Source organism: Falco biarmicus, chromosome 10 (assembly GCF_023638135.1).
Source record: "Falco biarmicus isolate bFalBia1 chromosome 10, bFalBia1.pri, whole genome shotgun sequence".
In the NCBI taxonomy this organism is placed as follows: Eukaryota; Metazoa; Chordata; class Aves; order Falconiformes; family Falconidae; genus Falco; species Falco biarmicus.
In genome coordinates, this window is record NC_079297.1 from 16,979,523 (window position 1) to 16,998,397 (window position 18,875).

The following is an 18,875-nucleotide window of genomic DNA, read 5'->3' on the forward strand; positions in this document are numbered from 1 at the left end:
CTTCTTAGGTAAGAAGCTTATGAAATTATGGAAAAAGAACTTTCCTTAATCTTGTGATTTCTCATGATATTTCCATGGAATGTACAAATCATTACAAAAGAATAGTTACATGAATAATTTTTTTTTATTGCTGACAATTAGAATGTGGTTGAGAAGAGACTGTATTGTCTGATGGAAAGGTCAAAACCAGAAGCTTAACACAATGAGATCTGATAAAACAGTGAAACTATTTCTACAAGGAAGAGGCTTCATTTTTCTAGATAAGAGGACACAAAAAGGAATACAATTAGAGACTAAATAATTAAGCACCGAGAAAGCAGGAGACTTGACTCTATTGCAATGTAAGAGGTCACCATTTTTTGTGGAAAGTTTCTTGTTGTCATCTCTCTCCTAGAGGAGAATGTCTTGCTGTGTTAATGCTGAAATGGGAGATTGATTCCATCACATTATGCAGGTGCTACTGCAATGGTTACAAATCCCTTAACATGTGAAAATTTGTCACAAGAGAAGTCTACTTGCAGTTGTAAGGGCCCAGTCCTGCGAGGAGTGAATTCAAAATAAATTTTTGATCTCTCCCTCGGTGCCAGTTGTGCCAGACTGAAGAAGAAAAAAAAAAAGGAAGAAAAAAATCATTTTTCAGGCTTGCATTGTCTGTCTTTGAGATTTCCAAGAAGCAGAACTGCATGATACCTGGGGCATCAAAAGTTACTTGAGACTGAGCCTTGGTTTTTAATAATTACTTAGGGTTTGAAGCTTTGGGTAGACTAAGAAATAAGAAAGAGTACCAGCTTCATCTACTCTTGAATAGACTGATGGAAGTGAGAAGCCCTTCATGTTAGGGCTGGGTACAAGCTTGGATAGTCAACACAAACTTGGAATAGGAAAACCATGATGTCAAAGGTCAGTGTTCTGTCTGATGCCTGCTTGTTTCGTATCTATTGAAGCTTTAGGAAATACGAACTATTCAACACTGAGTTAATCCATAAAGCAGCAGAGTCCAGAAGAAAAGAAAAAACTGATAGAACATTTGGATCTTTTGAAAAGGTATGATTTTTCTCATACTTTAAAGGTGAATAGAACAACTTCTTGTTTTGCCTGAAATGAGGGGAGCTAAGGCGGTGTCTTATTTGTTTGCTTTAGCTCAGGCTTATTTTCGTAGTACTAGGGTACTGTATATAAAAATAGAAACACAAAGCCAAGCTGTAGAAGGAATATCAGAGAGACAAAAGAATTTGACACACCCATTTGCCTTCCCAGGAAAGAAGAATGTTAGTAGTTTTTAAGTTGTTAAAGAAGTTTCTATGTGGAAAAACTCCACAACTGAGAAATCATAGTATCTCAATATGTATTTGGTGGTATTTCTATTTTCATACATAGAAAATATGAAAAAGACAATTCAACCATGATGATTTTTTTTTCTTATTGAGAAACTATACATGCTATTGCTCATGTTAGAAGCACTGAGTAAAAGCTACAGGTTTCACTTACTGTATCTTGACTTGCTGATTCATCAAAGTCACTAGCATTACACAGCGGTTCACAGGTTCCGGGAGGGGATTGGCATACGAGATCTCTAGAGTAACAGCTTTGTTCACTACAACCCGCCGAGGAATCTGAATGACAAAGACACATTTCTGATTATTCACTGTTTTACATTTTCCATGTACGTTTCATGAACATTTTCATTAACATGGAGTCAGACTTCAGTCAAACTGTAAGCACAAAATCTCTCATACTTGAAGATGAATGAGAGAGTGGTAGGAGCAGTGAAATTTAACTGACAGCTAGTATGCCTTTCCTAATACTTGAAGCTGGATTTGGTTTAGCTAAATGCTGCATACAGCTTGACAGCAGTATTTTGTGCACAATTTCGGTGAAATACAGACACATCTCATTAAACCTGTCTGATCTTTGGCTTGCTGAGTGGCTTTTTTCTTTTTCTTTCCCCCCTCCCCCCCCCCGCCCCTTCCCCCTTTTCTTTTTTTCCCCACATCCTTGATTACAGTGTTGAAATCATATAAACTGGCTCTAACATAGATTAGAATTAAGGGTTTAAGTCTGTATTTTAGGAGTAGGCAAAGTTGTTTAAAGGCAACACATGCACTTGCCAATAACTAGAATACAAATGAAATGTAAGTCAGTCACGTAAGCACAAAGCAGCAGCAAGTGACAGGGAAAGAAAGAAACAGCTGTTCTGAAGACTAGGGGCCAGATTCAAGCAAAGATTCAAAATCAGTCTCCTATGCCTACTTTCTCAATTTAAGCAGGCAGAATTTTAGAGCAACGTCTGAAAATGCAGCCTAAATTAATGCATTAATCCCCATTCTCATCTTAAGATCTGAGCTCCAGAAAGACTCTGTAGTTCCTTCTGTCTGTTCAGGACATCAGGGAGAGAATTGTTTACCTTAATGATAATGTTTGTGTCTTCTAAAGTGATAGTCTTCTCCACCAGCAACTTTGCCCCATGCATGTTCATGACTCCACACAAAGCAGTGACTTGGATCCTTTTGTCAGTAGTCAGATATTTTCCATAATAAGAATAAGGGATCTTTAACCGGATGTGTTTCCCTGGAATTCAGACATATATTTAGGAACTGTTACATTCTGAAAGAATGCTAAAGAAAAGAGTGATTTTGAGGGGGTTTTATATTATTGAGGAGAACAGAAGATAAGGTGGCTGAAGTCTGTTTATATTTCTTCCTTGTGAGACCACTGGTTGAATATTTCCCTCTTCTGATAATCCTGTTCTACTTTAACTCATTCGACCCTTGCAGTTTTGAATAGAGGATTTTGGCCTGAAACCGAGAGAACCCACTCATCTGTCTTCCAGCAGATTCCTGTCCCTTTGTATTTCTTGTATTTGGAGCTCTAACCATTTTTATCTGTTCCCTCCTTACATCCTACTTGTTTTACCTTGGTCAAGAAGGAAGTTTGTGCCAAGTTTCACAGAGATCCTTTTCACATGACCTGGTCTCATTGTACACCTACCACTTTTCTGCTGTGTACGGGAAAACCTTTATCACCTGGGGGTGAAAAAGATCTCTGTAACAGTTTTAATAGCCTTGATTCTTGAAGGGAGACAGGGAGCCTCACTGTAACTTCTAACTTTTGCCCTAGTTACTTTCTGCTGAAGTGTTGCCTGCTTAGTGCCAGAAAGCATACATCAGACTTCTTATTTAAGAATGTGTTCCTAAAAATGGAATAATCGCCGCACACGCACAATGTGTATACACACACATATAATGTTACTTCTAGAGCTATAATATAAATGTAGCCTAACATTTCATGAGACTTTCAATTCCTGATTGCACTACTGAAAGTTTTCAGAGGGGGGGGGGGGAAAGATAATTTTAAAATGTAGCCATAAAAAAGAGATGGAACAAGTAGAGGCTGATATAGATGTGATACTGATGTTTCCTCCTTTCCTTGTTTTCATGTGGCTAAGAGGGCTATATTGGCTCCTTAGAGACATTAAAGGTTACCTTGTTTAGAACCAAGATCCACAGAAGTGGTTGCCTTCAGGATCTCTGTCACTGTTCTCCTTGTGTACAGGATGGTGGACGCACTCACATCTACCTTCACGGTCTTGCGATCAAAAGATAGGTTATTGAGAATTAAGATCAGGTTAATGTCTTTGCCAAACACTGGAGGTTCAGCTAGCTTGAGTTTCCCAGAGATCCCAGGGTTTCTAATTGTCTCTGAAGATCTTTCATCTGGAGATTCTGTGTGGCCTTCTGTGATGTTTGATCCAAATATCTTGGTCAAGGCCTTTCTATAAACTCGTCTTTCCTCAGAAGAACCTAGTTGAAGGACAGAACCAAGTAAAATTCATACTTTTGTCGCCATTGCATCTTCTTGTGTACGGGCTTTCAGAATGACATAGGATGTCAGCTTTGCATCGCCTAGAAATATGCGCTACCTAAAAGTTCCTCATATTTTTATTAGGCCTATGTTCAGGTTTTTCACACGAAAGTGAGAAACAAACTGTACTAAGCTGAAATAAGTCATTAAAGTCATTAAAATGAAATATGAGGCATTTGTATTTGTTTAGGATGCAAGATTTATTTTTCTTTGGTCAGAACATGCAGTAGTGTGGTCAGTGTTACTTTGCTAAATGATGATAACCAGCCTCTGTATTGAATATGGTTGCACTAAAATCTTGAGGAGTAAAGGATTGAAATATGGCCACTGATTCTGAATGGCAAACTTTTTTTTAAAGTGAAATACATCTTACTCCTTTTTTTAAGTAATTAAATGATTATATGAAATATGTAACCCTAAATTAAAAAAAAAAAAAAAATGGAAAGGCATAGTTACCAAGTATTTGAGGGGATATAAAAATATTCCTGCAAACATATGGTTATGCAGTTCTTAACCTTTGCTTCTTTGTTTTCCAAAGTACAAATGATTGGCATTTAGTCCCTTTACTATTCCCTAGTAGTTTTGTTTCCAGAATGCAATAATGTGGAGACCGAGTCCACTGGGAGTGCAAACATAACAACTGAATGGCTGGGTAGCTGATGTCCTGTTTGTGTCAGAACAGGAGCACAAAAATGCTGAACTCGGTGGATTTATACAGCCAGAGAAGGAGGCTGAGTGAGTTGCTCCTCTTGGAAACAGGATGTAATCAAAAGGAAAGATAAGGAGTTTTAATGGACACAGCAGGAGAGAACCTGAGAGAGTCTGAGCATGAGGTCATATGGGAGATGGATGTCTAGTGTTAAGAGGACTGGGGTTTAAAGTTTTGTATGAGTGGTTTGATTGCTGCTGCACTCCCTCTGCCAGATATGATGAAAAACTAGTATTTCTTAATCTGTAACTTCCCATAGTACAGACCTGTGCACAGTTTGTGATACACAACGGACTCAGTTTTAAGACTTTTTGGTATAATAGCTTGAGGGTTTCTCTGCCCTGGGTAGTGAAACATACTTTATAGCCCTGTTTTGTGTATATGTTACATTTTGCAAATGTGTGTAAGGGACTAAAGTCTATTTTGTATTGTGTCTTAATAAGGAAACTACTAAATACACAAAACCATAAATATAATACACATTGTATTAAGAAAGTAGTCTGAGAACACTGGCAGAAATGTTTTCTGAAGGAAGGGGAGAGAGATCCTTAAACAAAACAGGTTACCCATCCTAGCTTTCTAGCACCAAGAATTCAGTAGGAGATAGTTGTGATAATTCCTTTACCTTCTGGATATTTGTAATTATAGGTGATATCCACACGGGAATTGCTGTCCACAGCTTTGGTGCTGATAAACCTGCCGATTATTTCAGTATCACAATAAACTCTTTTCTTACTTCCATCCTTGTATACAATCCATCTGTTGCAATCAGCATTCACCTCTGTATATACAAATAAGGTGTCATAGTCCAAGTCTACATCACCTTCTTTGATGGCTATGACAGATGCAGGGCCACACTGAAATAATCCTAAAACAAGGTGGGAAAAGAAGGTCAAACTTTATCAGTAGTGCTCAATTTGGAAAATGAATATTAAATCATGCTAAGAATTTACATTGCTACCTCTGCTTTGTTCTTGTGGAGTTGCATCCAAAACCTGCCATCCATTGTATGATGTTCCCAGGTCTGGGCGAACGAACCAGCTTTCATTCCAGACATGATAATCCCTGGAGACAAAAACAATGTCTAGAAAGCATAGTAATAGAGAGTCATAAAAACTTCCAATTTGAAAAGAGTAGGGAATTTTGGTTTTTAAAGATTCTCTAAGATGTGACACAAGCTGTCTAGTTACAAAAACTCACTACTTTCAAAGGATAGATTTAATGCCTGCTTTTGAGGTGTAGACCTCGGTGTGGGGAGGGAGAGAACATAAATATAAGCAGTTTGCTTTGGAAGCAGTGTGAGCTATAAGTGAAAGACTTAAGCCTTGGGTATAGGCAAGACTCAGTGATCGAGTTTGGTAACCTTTAAATGTGGGAAATGCTTTGTTTAAATAAAAACTTTCAATAGCTCTACTGGGTCAGATAAAATGCTCATGAAGTCCAATAGTCCATCTGTAATGGTGTGCAACAGCAGATGTTTAGAAAAAAAGAACAGCCCATGAAGAGAATGACCCTCTACACTCTACAATTTCTCACAGTTAGAGAATCAGGGACTTTCTGAATTAGTCATTACACTGAGACCACTGGGTTTTATGGTCCTTAGTCATCCAGTGGTAATGAGTTCCACAGACTCCAAAAGGAAAGGAGAGCACTGAAGAGATTGATAAAGTGCAGGTCATAGGAGGACCTAGAAAAGATTTGTTGAATTTTGTTCAGAGGCTAATACTTCTAAGGAAGTTAATAGATTAAAAACTTCTCATATCCTTCAGCCACATACTCAGTGAAGGGAAGCAACTAGGTAAAGATGATACTTTTGGTGAAGCCTGGTGTGCAGTTGGGCCTAGTTCACTTCCTTAAAAGTGAAGTAGCTGCGGAGTAAAGATTTTAAAACTGGAGGGCATCTAAAGTATAAAATGGTATTATTTAAAAGAATATCATGTTTCTTTGGCTACTCAAATTTTGGGGTTTGATTGACGATCATGCATCACACACAGTTTACAGCACTGGACTACAATGTCAAATAACGAAGTCTGGAGAGCGTTTGGATTGTTCTCTTTTCTTCAGCTACAAAGGGAAGATCTAGCTAAAGGAGTACTGGAAAACTTCTTGGGGAGGCTGGGAGGCCCCCATCTATAGGGGGGATGATGGGCCCAGCTGAGAAAATGGTCCACAGGTTTTGGATGTGTGATGAAAGAAAGCTATGGCAGCAGTAAACCAGTTAAGAGCATGGAAGGTTCACAGCTGTGTTGTGAGGAACAGACTGGTTAGGTGTCAATAATTAACAGAACTTTGGGAACTGGTACATTGTCAATGGAAACATACTTCTTAAAGTTTGCAATTCCTTTGTGGTCAGGCACTGCAAAATATTGGGCAGGTTGGTGGTTTAAAGTAGTATCTCAAAACCATGAAGTATGTTTTCTTTCCAAAGGGATGTCTGGTGCATTAATTTAGATATTTGTATTAAATTTTGTTCACTTAGTTGCTTTTGTACCGCTAGTGTTCATGTTTAAGTCTCATAAATCCTTTCTCTAATTATTGGTGAGATGCAAAAAAATTATATTTACCATGTGGAATCCTTGCCGATATTAAGACTCTTTCCAGAGCTGTCATAGTACTTATCGATACTCAGATTTCTATCCACATCGTGGGCAGAGTTAAAATTTGAAACCAAACGAGTTGGAATCCCCAAGCACCTCAGAACTGAAATACATAAAAAAAAAAAAAAAAAATGCACAGAGAGCTTTAGTTCAATGACTACAAGTATCTGAGAAACAAAGTTGTCTAAATATTTTGTGATCCTTCAGCATTTGTAGTCTTCAGAGCACTGTTCTTTTTGTAGAATTAATTGCTTTGTAGCTTTGATAAAACCAGAGGTCACAAATGTCTCTATTTCACCACAGTCTTAAAGCTTACCTGTACACATCACATTCACCACAGTCTTTAAAGCTTACCTGTACACATCACACCTGCAAAAACCCAGCACTGGCCATACTGAACAGGTTTGTAGTTGTCCTGACGCCATTTCTGGAGGATTACCATGCTGCCATCCCATCTGGATGGATTCTCATGTGAATTGAAACTTCCTTGCCACTTTCCTAGCAGAACACCATTATCGTTATCATTTCCGTTGATCTAAAAACAGGCCAATGGACAGAATGCACAAAATCAATTGTGTGTAATGCACCATATCTAGCTAATTATATTGCTTAAGGTGCAGATGGCTGAGTCCCAGTGGTATAACTAATGCTTTCTGCTGAAGCATGTGGAATCCAGATTAAGTTGTTTATTTCTTACCATAGAACTGATTACTCGGCCCACATATTTAGGATCTCCTCTTCGGGATACATCAATGGCTGGGTCCTGACGATAGTACAGGCTCAGATCAAGCATGGTGAGACAGATGTTTAGAATGTGATCTTGAAACTGTGATCAGAAAAGATGTTTAAGAAAATAAGTTTCACAAACAGAATTAGAGGAGATTCTACTGCAGTTCCTCTTTTCAAAGATACTCCAGCCCAAAGGTAACAGGGACAGTGAGGCACAAAGACAGTAGTGTGCAGTTCACACTGCAATATTGGTTAAAGACAGGGCTAACTAAATAAAGCAAAATCTGGCAGGATGCCTTCTGCCTTCAAAGAGATGGCTGCAGTAAAACTAAAACTGCCAAGCTCATTCTGACTGCAATTATTAGATTCACTTGACTTACATCCCTGGAAACATTCAAGGTCAGGCTTGATGGGACTTTGATCAGCCTGATCTAGTTGAGGATCTCCCTGCTCATTGCGGGGAGGTCAGACTAAATGAACTTTAAAGGTCCCTTCCAACCCAAACCATTCTACATCAACATCAGTTCTGGCCCATTGTAACTGCATTACAAAAATAGTGGGTGTGTTTGAGCCGTACAAGTATATTGTTACTTGTACTCTGGATGCTTTGGTCACAATGAGGTCCACGCTTGTACCTTGAGCTTCAAGCCCATACATAATTCAGTCCTGTTGCAGTGCTGTACTAAGCCATCTCTCACACCAAAGCCTATTAGGCACACGGTGAACAAACTACATGTAAGGCTAGCCCAGTTTGCTGAGTTTTCATTTAAATAGGCATACCTGTCAGAGGGGCAAATAATGATATGAGAAAATGCTGGTGGAGACAGAGTAAGAGCCCAAATGAATTTCTTATGGCTTACCTGTCCATAGTACCATCCTCTTGCTTCAATGTACTTTGCATTGCCCACAAAGATTATTCCATTTTCATTTAGAACATATTCTTGTCTCTCATTTTCATTAGCCATGTAGACATCATCACCTGAAAACCAGGTTGGACATGCTTTTACACTTAAAGCTGAGAATACTAGCAACCTTTCAAAAGCATTTTTATGTTTATTTAGCAAGGAGAAAACTACTATTTGGAAAAAGCATTTTTATAGCTCCCTGAATATGTTCAGTTCAGTGAAAATGCCTGCTATTGTATATGGTGGAGGAGCAGGGCATAAATCCATGTTATATTACTTTCACTTTTTTTCCCTAATTTTAGTGTAGCCTTGGTGTATTCTCTAAGTGTCCCCTATTTTTACATTGTGTTTATGTGAGGAAGACAGAGAAAAGTCCGGGCTAGCTCACTGGGGTTTTCTGCCTTTTCAAGGTACTTAAAAGTAGAATAGACATTTGAAAAGAATCACACTGATTTTTTTTTTTTTCCCTCCTGTTTTCCAGTTGTGTTCATCTAGTTTTAAGATTCCCAAATACAGATCTTAACATTCCTGACAGCACTCTGGATCAGGCAAGTAATTAGGGTAGCCTGCTGAAGCATTCAGTTTTATTTCATTGTTACTCATTGGTTTCCATAGTCTATGGCACAGTATGTAGCTGCTATGAAAGCACTGGCTTCCCCCAGATACTTTGGTTGATTGCTTTTGGTAGCAATGTCTACTTAGCTCTGTTTAAATTTATAATGCTTACGTTTTCTGTATGTAACATTTTAATTTTAATTTTCTGAAAGCTTCCGGATTTCAGAAAATGCACATAAAAATCAGCTTTTGAGTCAACTTCTTTACCTTCCTATAGGAACTTCCCATCTTTCCCTTACTGCAAATAAAAGATTGTATAATTTCTTTTTAAAACTATATCACATGATATAAGTCTCTGTTTGTGGTGGCTGTCCACACTTTTTTTTTATCATGTCATTGTTGATTCCCAAGCTTTTGGGTCAGCGTTGCCCTGGAGAGCTGTGTGTGGTTCCAGGTGCTGTGCTTCAAGGTGTAGACCAGTTGGAAAGAGTGAGAGGAGCACTCTTGAAATGCTCAATCTTGAAAATATAACTTATGAAGAAAATAAAACTTATGAATTAACTCAGAATTACTTAAAAATAGAAAAAAATGAGGGTGAGGAATGGGACAAACACAGTAATTATTCTAGACTTTCTTGTGAAGAGGATGGGGCGGGGGGAAGGAAATCTCTTGGTGTCTGTTGTTATGTAGGATGAGAAGTTACATGCTGAAATCAAAGCGAAAATATTTGGTTAGTTAATAGGAAAAAAATTGTAACAGAAAAGCTAGTGTTTTATTGGAGTGAATTGTTGGAGGAAGTACTGAAACTTCTCTAATGGTAATTGATCATTAAGAAGGAATTCAGTGTCTGTCAGGAATGACGTAAGTGCTAAACTGAACCTGCCTTAGAGCATGGTGTGGGACTAGATAACTTCCTAAGATCCTTCTTGCCCTATGAATTTATGATTCTGAGCAATCTAAATGTCCTTCTATAATCACTTGAACATCCTTCTTTTAAGGTTTATATGCTCTCAATTATAATGTACTAGAGCCAGTTCTTTTGATAAGTATACTTGGACTACTAGGGTATTCCTACTGATAACTTGAGCAAGATTAACATTAATTTAAAAACAGGAGGAAAACACCCACAACAAATCTCCTCCTGTCAAGTATGACTAAATAGGAACAACGCCTTCTTCTGTTAGTCTCAGCATACAAGTAGAAAAAAGACCCTACAATCAGCCATGACAGTTCAATTTTTGGACAGTTATAGAAAGACAGACCACTATAGATCTAGTCCTTTACTAATTAATTCCTTTTAATAAAAAACCCGAAGTTGTTATATATTCTGTCCTCTCATTCTGAAGTTAAAGTTTATCCTGGCATAGTGAGAAACAAGCAGGATATACATTTCTATTGATAGTTTTTAATCAATACTTACGTACACTTTCTAACATAGATATACTTCTAGTAATTTCTTCATATAAGCTTTGCCACAGAAAGAAGTGACAAGTCTCAGACATCTAGGGAAAAAGATAGTTCCTACAAAACTCTCCTTCATATCCTTTTATCCTCTAAAACTTTAGAACTGATGTGTTCACTTGTGAGCTATAGATTAGCAGTGCATGACTTCTCGTTTAATTCAGGACTGCAACTCTTTATTCTAGTAGTTAACTGTACATTCCTTCAGTAGTATTAAGACATAATGCATTATTATCAGAGGCTGGCTTGCAAGTATGTTGAAGTCTCTTAAGTACATTAAAAGAGAAAACTATTAATGTTAAAGCATCACTTTTTGTTTTATCCACAGGTTTGAAACAAGTATATTAGTGAATTAATAAGCTTATTGGTTTTCACCATTATAGTAATATCAGTATTTTGTCTGACCAAATCCCATATTTATTTCAGATATACAACCTGTGAAACTAACTGCTTTCAGCTTGTTGAACTAGAAATTTTCTCTTGTCCAAAAGGCTTTTCATGTTATCATAGTAACCCTTCACTGAACATGTTCTAATTCCTAATTCCTATTCAGGAAAGATTAAATGAAAGAAAATTCCAAATGAGATCTCATCACCTCATATGATGGCATTAATACTTACATCTGGGTAACTGTTTCCTCTTATGCAGTTTAAGATTGCATTTGCCTTTTTCAGGACCATTTCACTTTCATTCTCATTCTGCGATTAACGAGAACTTTCACATTCTTCATGATTTCCAACTGGCAAGTCTGGCATTGAAACTGTTATTTCTCCTTAAACACGTGTCCTTTTTTTTTTTTTTTTTGTATTAGTATATCTTATCCCTTCTCAACTGCTTCAGTCTCTAGCATCAACCAGTTATTTCTATGTGGTATCCCAGCCCATCTGTGTATGGACAGTGGTGCTTAATGTCAGCATATCAAAGTCAGTAATGAACCATTTAATCAGAGCGGGGGGTTTTTTCAGGTAACACTTAAGGATCCACTAGTAGCTCTTCTCCAACCCAGTGCTTTTCATTTCATCTCTAGTCCTGACTGTTTCCTTGTAAGTAGTTCTTTGCTGCTACTACAGTTTATGAATTAATCCTTGTCTTTTCTAATTTAATGAATAATGTCCCATGTGGAATCATATCTGCACACCAGATCTGCCATTTATCCTTTGCTGAGAAAATAAATTTTGTATTTCCTTTCTGCTATGACACTTATTATAGTGGTAACATACCCTCAAACTGAATCTATTCCTGTTTGTCAGGATCAGGGAGCTATTCCGCTCTGCAAGAAGCTTATTCAACAGCATCCTGCTTTAAGGATACTTTGGCAGTGGTCACTGCATCATCTGACAATGTTTTCTGCAAAATCGTAAGTTCTAAACTGGAATGGCACAGCTTATTATTATTATATTATTATTCATCTGAGAATAATTTGTCTGGTCTTACGAGTACCACTGCTGCACTGGTCAAATATTTCAGTCCCTGCAGTGTGGCTTCCAACAATTAGAAGTTATACCACAAGTGATCTTTCGGGGGGTTCTGGGAAGGTTTTCCCCTCAGGACTGTCTATGCAGAGACAGTCTGAGATTCCTGAACAGCTTAAATTATTTCTGTCTTCCAAGACACACTGAGCTAATTAGAAGATTTTTTCATCTTGGCTCTTGACACATTCGTTAGTGGCCCTTGACTAACATATGGTCACAGAAGAAAATAGCGGATGATTCTGGTTACTTTTCTTTTATAAGCTGTTTAGTCACTTAGTTGGCTAAGAGCTCCCTTAAATCTAGAGTGGTATATTTTAAGGCTAATCTAGGTTTCTAGACTGTTGCATATTTGCAAAATCTGAGATTAGGAATTTGCATTTCTCATGCAACTTGCTGAGGCTGCAGAAATAAAAAAAATGGAGCAGCAAGAGATGTTCCTCTTCAATCCGTGACGAAAGACATGGGAAATGCCCATCTTCTTCATACTAGCCCTCTATCAGCTTCTAAAAAGTTAGTTGAGCTATTGTCTTTGCAGTTAACATCTGCAAGAGCAGTCTTGCTTTGATTTAAGTGCACATCAAGGACATTACTTTACGCTTGCTTTGAGTTCTGAGAAGTACATGCGCTTCTGAAAATCTGTCAGCCTTTGTCTACAGAAAGCGGTCTGCTCACTCCTGAAGAGTCTGTGATATCACCCCGTATAACACATTTCATTAGGATAATAGGGAAGGAAGGGAGGGTGTGACACCGGCTTTTTAGGTTGTAAAACATATCTCTGAACAGATAGCTGCTGGCAACCCAAAGAGAGTGAGCTTGACAGAGCAAGCTCACTGTGCAGATATGAAAGCAAATAGGTCAGTTATGTTCAAGGGCAAAAGCAATGGTACCTACCTGGGCACCAAGGGTTGAAGAGTAACACAAACTGCCCCAGGAATCTGGAGAAGATCTTGTTCCCTGAGGTTACCTGGAGGATTAGATTGTATCGTCCAATGACAGCATTGGCTGGGCTGGATATTGTAAAGTTCGTATAACCGGACTCACTGGGTCCTTGGACAGCACTCCAGCCACTTGCCCCCCTCTGAGAGAGGGGAAATACAGCCTTTGTACGATGAGATTCTGAGGGGGCTGGTCCTGGTAGAAAGAAGGGGTAATTGGTTTCCATTCTAGAGTGGTTTCAATATTAACCTCACACTTGAAATGAGCACGTGGGGTGGGGGCAGGCATTAAAAATAAATAAAGAAAAATTGCATCCTTAATTAAAATAAGGGAAGAGCTACAAGGGATGAAGTTTACAGTTCTGTGACAACATGGATTAAGCTAAGGGGGTGTTACCTATTTCAGTGACAAATGCTAGGCTCTCCCCAGCCTGCTGTGGTCTGTTGAAGTACAGGGTAATAGTGAAGGCTTGTCCTCGCCTCACAGTCAACTCAGTGTTGGCATATCTGTCAGTATGGTGTGTGCCTGCATTTAGTGATGGCTGCCAGCTGATATGTGTTGGTGTCAGATCTGTAAAACAGAAGAAAAGTCATGAAGAAGCAGCCAGCATGGAAAGAAACCATTTGCTGGTAAGTGGCATGATGAGGTAGCTAAAAGCAGTTATCTTTTACTGGAGGAAGGACAGCTAAAAAGCAGATGCTCCATTAAATTGATTAAGTATAGTGGTTAATAATAGAAATTTTTGCTTGGGTTTTGTTATGGGGCTGTCACACTGAGGACTTGTATACTGTTTTATCGCTGGACTTTGAAAAAAAATTTTCAGGGGCAAATCAGTGTCACTTCACTGTCAGCACCAAATAAAGTGGCTGGTAGCCCCTTTACATTTTCAGCATCTATATTTTTAGGATCCCAGAAATGGCTATTGAGACACCTTACTTTTCCTGCTTACATCCTGATGCCATTTGGTCTAGAGTAGGAAAAGATGTGTAGTGAGAGATCTTATATGAATGAGGCTGGAAAATTCCTGCTATGAAGACAGGCTGAGAGAGTTGGGGTTGTTCAGCCTGGAGAAGAGACTGCTCTGGGGAGACCTTAGAATAGCTTCCAGTACCTGAAGGGACCTACAAGAAAGCTGGACTGGGGCTTTTTACAAGACCTGTAGTGATAGGACAAGGGAGAATGGCTTTAAGTTGGAAGAGGGTAGATTTAATTAGATATTGGGAAGAAATTATTTACTGGGAGGGTGGCCAGACACTGGCAGAGGTTGCCCAGAGAAGCTGTGGATGCCCCATCCCTGGAAGTGTTCAAGGCCGGGTCAGATTGGGCTTTGAGCAACCTGGTCTAGTAGAAAATGGGCTGGAACTAGATGATCTCTAAGGTCCCTTCCAATCCCAACCATTCTATGAACAAAAATATTTAAAGATATAAGTTGGAGATTTTGACAAAGAAATCAATTTGACTGAATTTAGCTCTGTCCAAAGTGACAACTGAACCATTGGGATTCCTGTTTTAGTAGGCACTACCTTCATGTCCTAGAAGAGTTCTGATGACTTAGTGTGCTTGGAGTTCTCCGATACCACATGTCCTCCTGCACACGTACTATTATGATCTGTGGTTTAAAGCCCATGAAGTGGCTCTTGCTACCTTAAATGCTAAACTATCTTTTTGACAAAGAAGTATGTATATGATCTTCCTTGCATGATTATTTTCCCTTCTACAGTTCTTATTTTATTGTCACGCTCAAACTTGAGCGGTTATGCTGTCTTTGGGAGCTCTGAGAGGCACTGTCCTCCGTGTTTGTAACTACATGAGATTCCACAGAGTATACCTGGAGCATTGTGTTGTTTTGGCAAATGCTCAGGGCAGGTACCTTGGTGAAGATTCTTCCAAATCACTTTTATAAGTGCCGGCATCGTAAATGCAATAACGTTGGTGGGGGGGGAGGAGGGACAGGATGGGAGGACATTACCACCACCATTTTAAAGGGCATTCAAAGGAAAACAGTAACAACAAAAAAAAGAATGGAATGGAAATGATGGATTAAGGCCTATGGCACCATGCACTACTACGGTAGGGATCTTCAAAGAAGCTTCCAAGTCCATCTCATACCATATAGCATAGCAATGAAATACTAAGTCAGATCTGAAACAATATAGATGTATATTAATCTACAATTTATATAAAATCTTTGCAGTAAAAGTGAATCTGACTTATGCAAAAAGTGCTATAATTAAATGCAATGAAAAATAATTTTTTTTTGGTCATCTAAGACCACAAAGTAGTAATGTGAGTAAGCACTGATGGGCTGAAAAAGGGAATCTTTAGCATGATTGTCTGGGACAACAGTAAACTGTGGTAGGCTGCTGCTTTACCTGCAAAGCAACATTTTAAAAACTAGTTTGAAAAAATGTTTGTTTCATCATTAAATAAGAGAACCCAGCTTTGAAGCTGCCTAGTTCAATAATAATCTTCATTCTAAAATTTAAAAAGCAGAGATATTGTCATTACTGTTTTCCTGCGGTAAGGTTTTAATGCATCTTTGAATTCCTATCTATTAGCTCCATGCTCACAGCTCCATTAGGATGGATTACACTTACTTGTTAATACAAAGCATAACACATCTCTGAAGTAGCATTTAAAAAATAAAGTGTTTAGATGGAGTTTTGCATGGTGCCTTTTGAAGTAAGGGGAATTTCTTTCCTCCCCACCCTGCCCCCAAATATGATCTGCTTAGCAAAAATTATTCTCAAATAGGTTTTAAGAATAACAACAATAAAACTGAAAATGAAGTGCAAGAACAAATAACAGAAGATTTTCTTTATAGGTATCAGCTCCATTTTCTTATCTAGAGCATGTATCTTAAGGAAACAGTCCTCGATAAAGTACCTGCTAAAGAGAAACAAATGATGTGTAGAACTCACCTGCCATCCCCTCAGCTTACAAGAATTGCATACAACTTCTACTTTGTTCTTCAAGAATGTCCAAGTCACATTAGTCATAAAAAGAAAAACCCCAGCAATCTTTTTGTGCTCTCAGCTGAAATTTGAGAGAAGGGAGAGGTACTTAGCAGTAGTTATTAATACCTGTAGACTTGTCAAACAAATTAACTAGTTCCTATAATACATGTATGCCTAATGCCAATGCTTCTACTCAATGTGGGTGTAATTATGGGAGGAGATACCAAAATTATTTACTCAGAGGAAATGCATTCTCTTGAATCCCAAGACAAGAACAACTTCCTACAAAGGATAATGGGTGTGCCATGAATAAGTTATCTTTAAGGATGAGGAAATGGGGAGTATGGTGGGATGTAAAAGCCATATGAAGGAAAAAGAAGCATTTCCTGATTACTTAACTTCCTGATTGGTTAACACTACTTCTGGTTTTGTTCAACAGCTGTGAGTTGGCTTTAGAGGTTTTTTTGGGGGTCTCAGGTTATCTCCAGTACACCCAAACTTATGTGAAATTATAAGCTCCCACCAGAAACAAATGTCTGTTTACCTGTTAGGTTAGCCAGCTCCATACTACCATTTCATCAAAAGTTTTATTTCAAAAAGACCCCCCAAACTGAGTAGTTTGTCAGTGCAAGCTCTAAGCCTGTCTATCTTCACAACTATGAATATATTTAATTTTATTTTTCTACACTCACTTAACAGTGTACAGGTAATGAATTTTCATGGTTGCAGAGAGGAATGTATCTGTTTAAGATTCTGCAATTCTACTGATCATGATTTAACACTCAGTAAAAACTTAAAAAAAATAGTCTGAATTTTAAGTTACGAAGAAAAAAAAAAGACTGAAAGAACCTGAAATTAAGCTCCAACAGCTGTTTCTAAGGCTGATTTTACCAAAAAAAATTGCCACCTTTCACCTTTTTGATAAACTTCTGTTTGATACCATGAAGACTAAAAGAGTACTTACTTATAGCCCCGTTCTGAAAGAAAACACTAAAACTTTGCACACTTGACAACAGTATATCTGGTGTGGTGTATCTCCACTTACATTATAATCCAGAGGTCTGTCCTTCCTCTTGGAATTTTCCAGGATGTTCAGGCTGTCAAAACTTGTTCCAGGAATCTCCTCAAATGGATTTGATTGCCTTTCAGAGTTAACTTCAGTTGCTCTTTTTCTCTTCCTTAATTCATATTCCTTGGAAACCATAAGAGCCACAAGCCTCTGATGTTACCTGATCTTCACACACAGCCCTAGTGACAAACCGCATCGACCAGTTCTTAAGTTCAGGTGTTCAGTACTTATAGTGATTGCTTCAGATGTTACACATTGCTCCCACTGGAGCATGACTATTTCCTTTCTTCTTCCTTGCTAGTCTCATAAGTAATTAAATCTCAAGCACTTTTTCTGTCTTGGCTGCAACCACCTCCTTTACCTCTGTATGACACGCCCACAGTGGTCACCAAGCCACCAGAACCTCTCACTCAGGCTGGCCTACATCCCAAACTGGCATCTACCACTACACAGGTTCACCACAGCAAAGCATCAGCAGCTGCTTTTGTAATCCCTTTGGAATGCAGTGGTCATGGCTCCTAAGTGACTAATGACTTAACATTGTTGCAGGTGTTTTTCCTAGCTCAATTCCACCCACCCATCATCCAAAATGGTTCAAAATATTTTGTTCCTCCTTTTCCCTTGTTTTGGAGCCTTGAAATTGCAGTGCAGTTTGCTAACTTTCCAAGAAAAACATACTCTCTTATTTAATTCATCTCCTTGTGCATTGTTCAAGTATTGCACTGTCATCCTCAGGATAACCATATTGCACCTGGCACTTCTTGCTAGTCTTTACTAGCAAGAGATCAGTGTAACTTCTGCAAAAAATGTTGCAAAATCCCTTCTGCGAGTCTGTATGCAAGCAGGCACATGTTTACTTGGACACGTTAACTTCATGTGCATGTGAAGCGTTGCAGAAGGGTGTTGCCTTTCTTTTAATTCCCCTAGAGGTCCAGTTTACAAGATTCTCCTTTCTGCTAGTGCAGTTCACTTGACTTTGGCATAGGTTGGTGGTTTTCACGCATACAGGAGATGTGAAAAGAAGTCATGAAATGTATATGCACTTTCTATATCCAAGGCTGTGCTTGAGCTTGAACTTCTTACTGTTTGGTCTATGTGATGAGAGCTCTTGGCTCTGGTGAGCCTTGAACATCAGGAGAAAAAGAGAAGGTGCTACTGTGCGTTGCTTGTACAGCCTCTCTGCAGTGCATCTCATCGTATGTCTAGTACGGTCTCATACTGACAGCATGTGACTGGCAGTGGAGGGTGAGGTGGCCACAAGTGCCCTCCGAAAACAATTTTGCCGGCTGCAAGAACCAAAGCAGTTTATAGCCAATCTGGACTGGGGCTGCCCCTGTAATGAGGAGTCCCTACAGCGAGTCACAGGTACCCTGTGTTGTGTGGTGGAATGGGGGTTCAAAGCCTGCTCCAGGCACTAAAACCTTGTTGGCTTCCTGGCCCAGCAGGCCAAAGTATAATAGAGCAGTAGCTTGGCTTTCCATTCACTTCATCTACACAGACTTGTTTCCAGTCAGAGATTGACTTACTGTTGTACAATTATTGGCCATAAACCAAGTCACTCAGTGGGCTCCACCTAGTTCACTTGTTCCTGGAACCCAGTGTGTGGCCCATACCTTATCCTCCC

General features: G+C 38.8%; 1 protein-coding gene across 1 annotated transcript; it reads right to left on the reverse strand.

Annotated features, from left to right (window-relative positions):
• Positions 1 to 109: 109 nt before the first annotated feature.
• On the reverse strand, positions 110 to 18,072 carry LOC130156551 (protein-glutamine gamma-glutamyltransferase 6-like). The gene is made up of 14 exons (XM_056355126.1): positions 17,228 to 18,072; positions 16,147 to 16,261; positions 13,622 to 13,795; positions 13,181 to 13,420; positions 8,757 to 8,875; positions 7,865 to 7,993; positions 7,522 to 7,702; positions 7,135 to 7,270; positions 5,532 to 5,635; positions 5,196 to 5,438; positions 3,483 to 3,800; positions 2,405 to 2,568; positions 1,489 to 1,613; positions 110 to 597 (listed from the first exon to the last, which is right to left on the reverse strand). Exons 2-14 carry the CDS (start codon positions 16,151 to 16,153, stop codon positions 447 to 449), a joined length of 2,091 nt encoding a protein of 696 aa, XP_056211101.1. The 5' UTR covers positions 16,154 to 16,261; positions 17,228 to 18,072; the 3' UTR covers positions 110 to 446.
• Positions 18,073 to 18,875: the final 803 nt, after the last annotated feature.

Bases quoted from the DNA above. Each gene is read 5' to 3' on its own strand.
- LOC130156551 (XM_056355126.1), bottom strand. The intron at 13,421-13,621 runs GTAACACCCCCT...TCTTTCTACCAG, and splicing joins AGCATTTGTCACTGAAATAG to GACCAGCCCCCTCAGAATCT. The intron at 7,703-7,864 runs GTAAGAAATAAA...GCCTGTTTTTAG, and splicing joins GCCGAGTAATCAGTTCTATG to ATCAACGGAAATGATAACGA.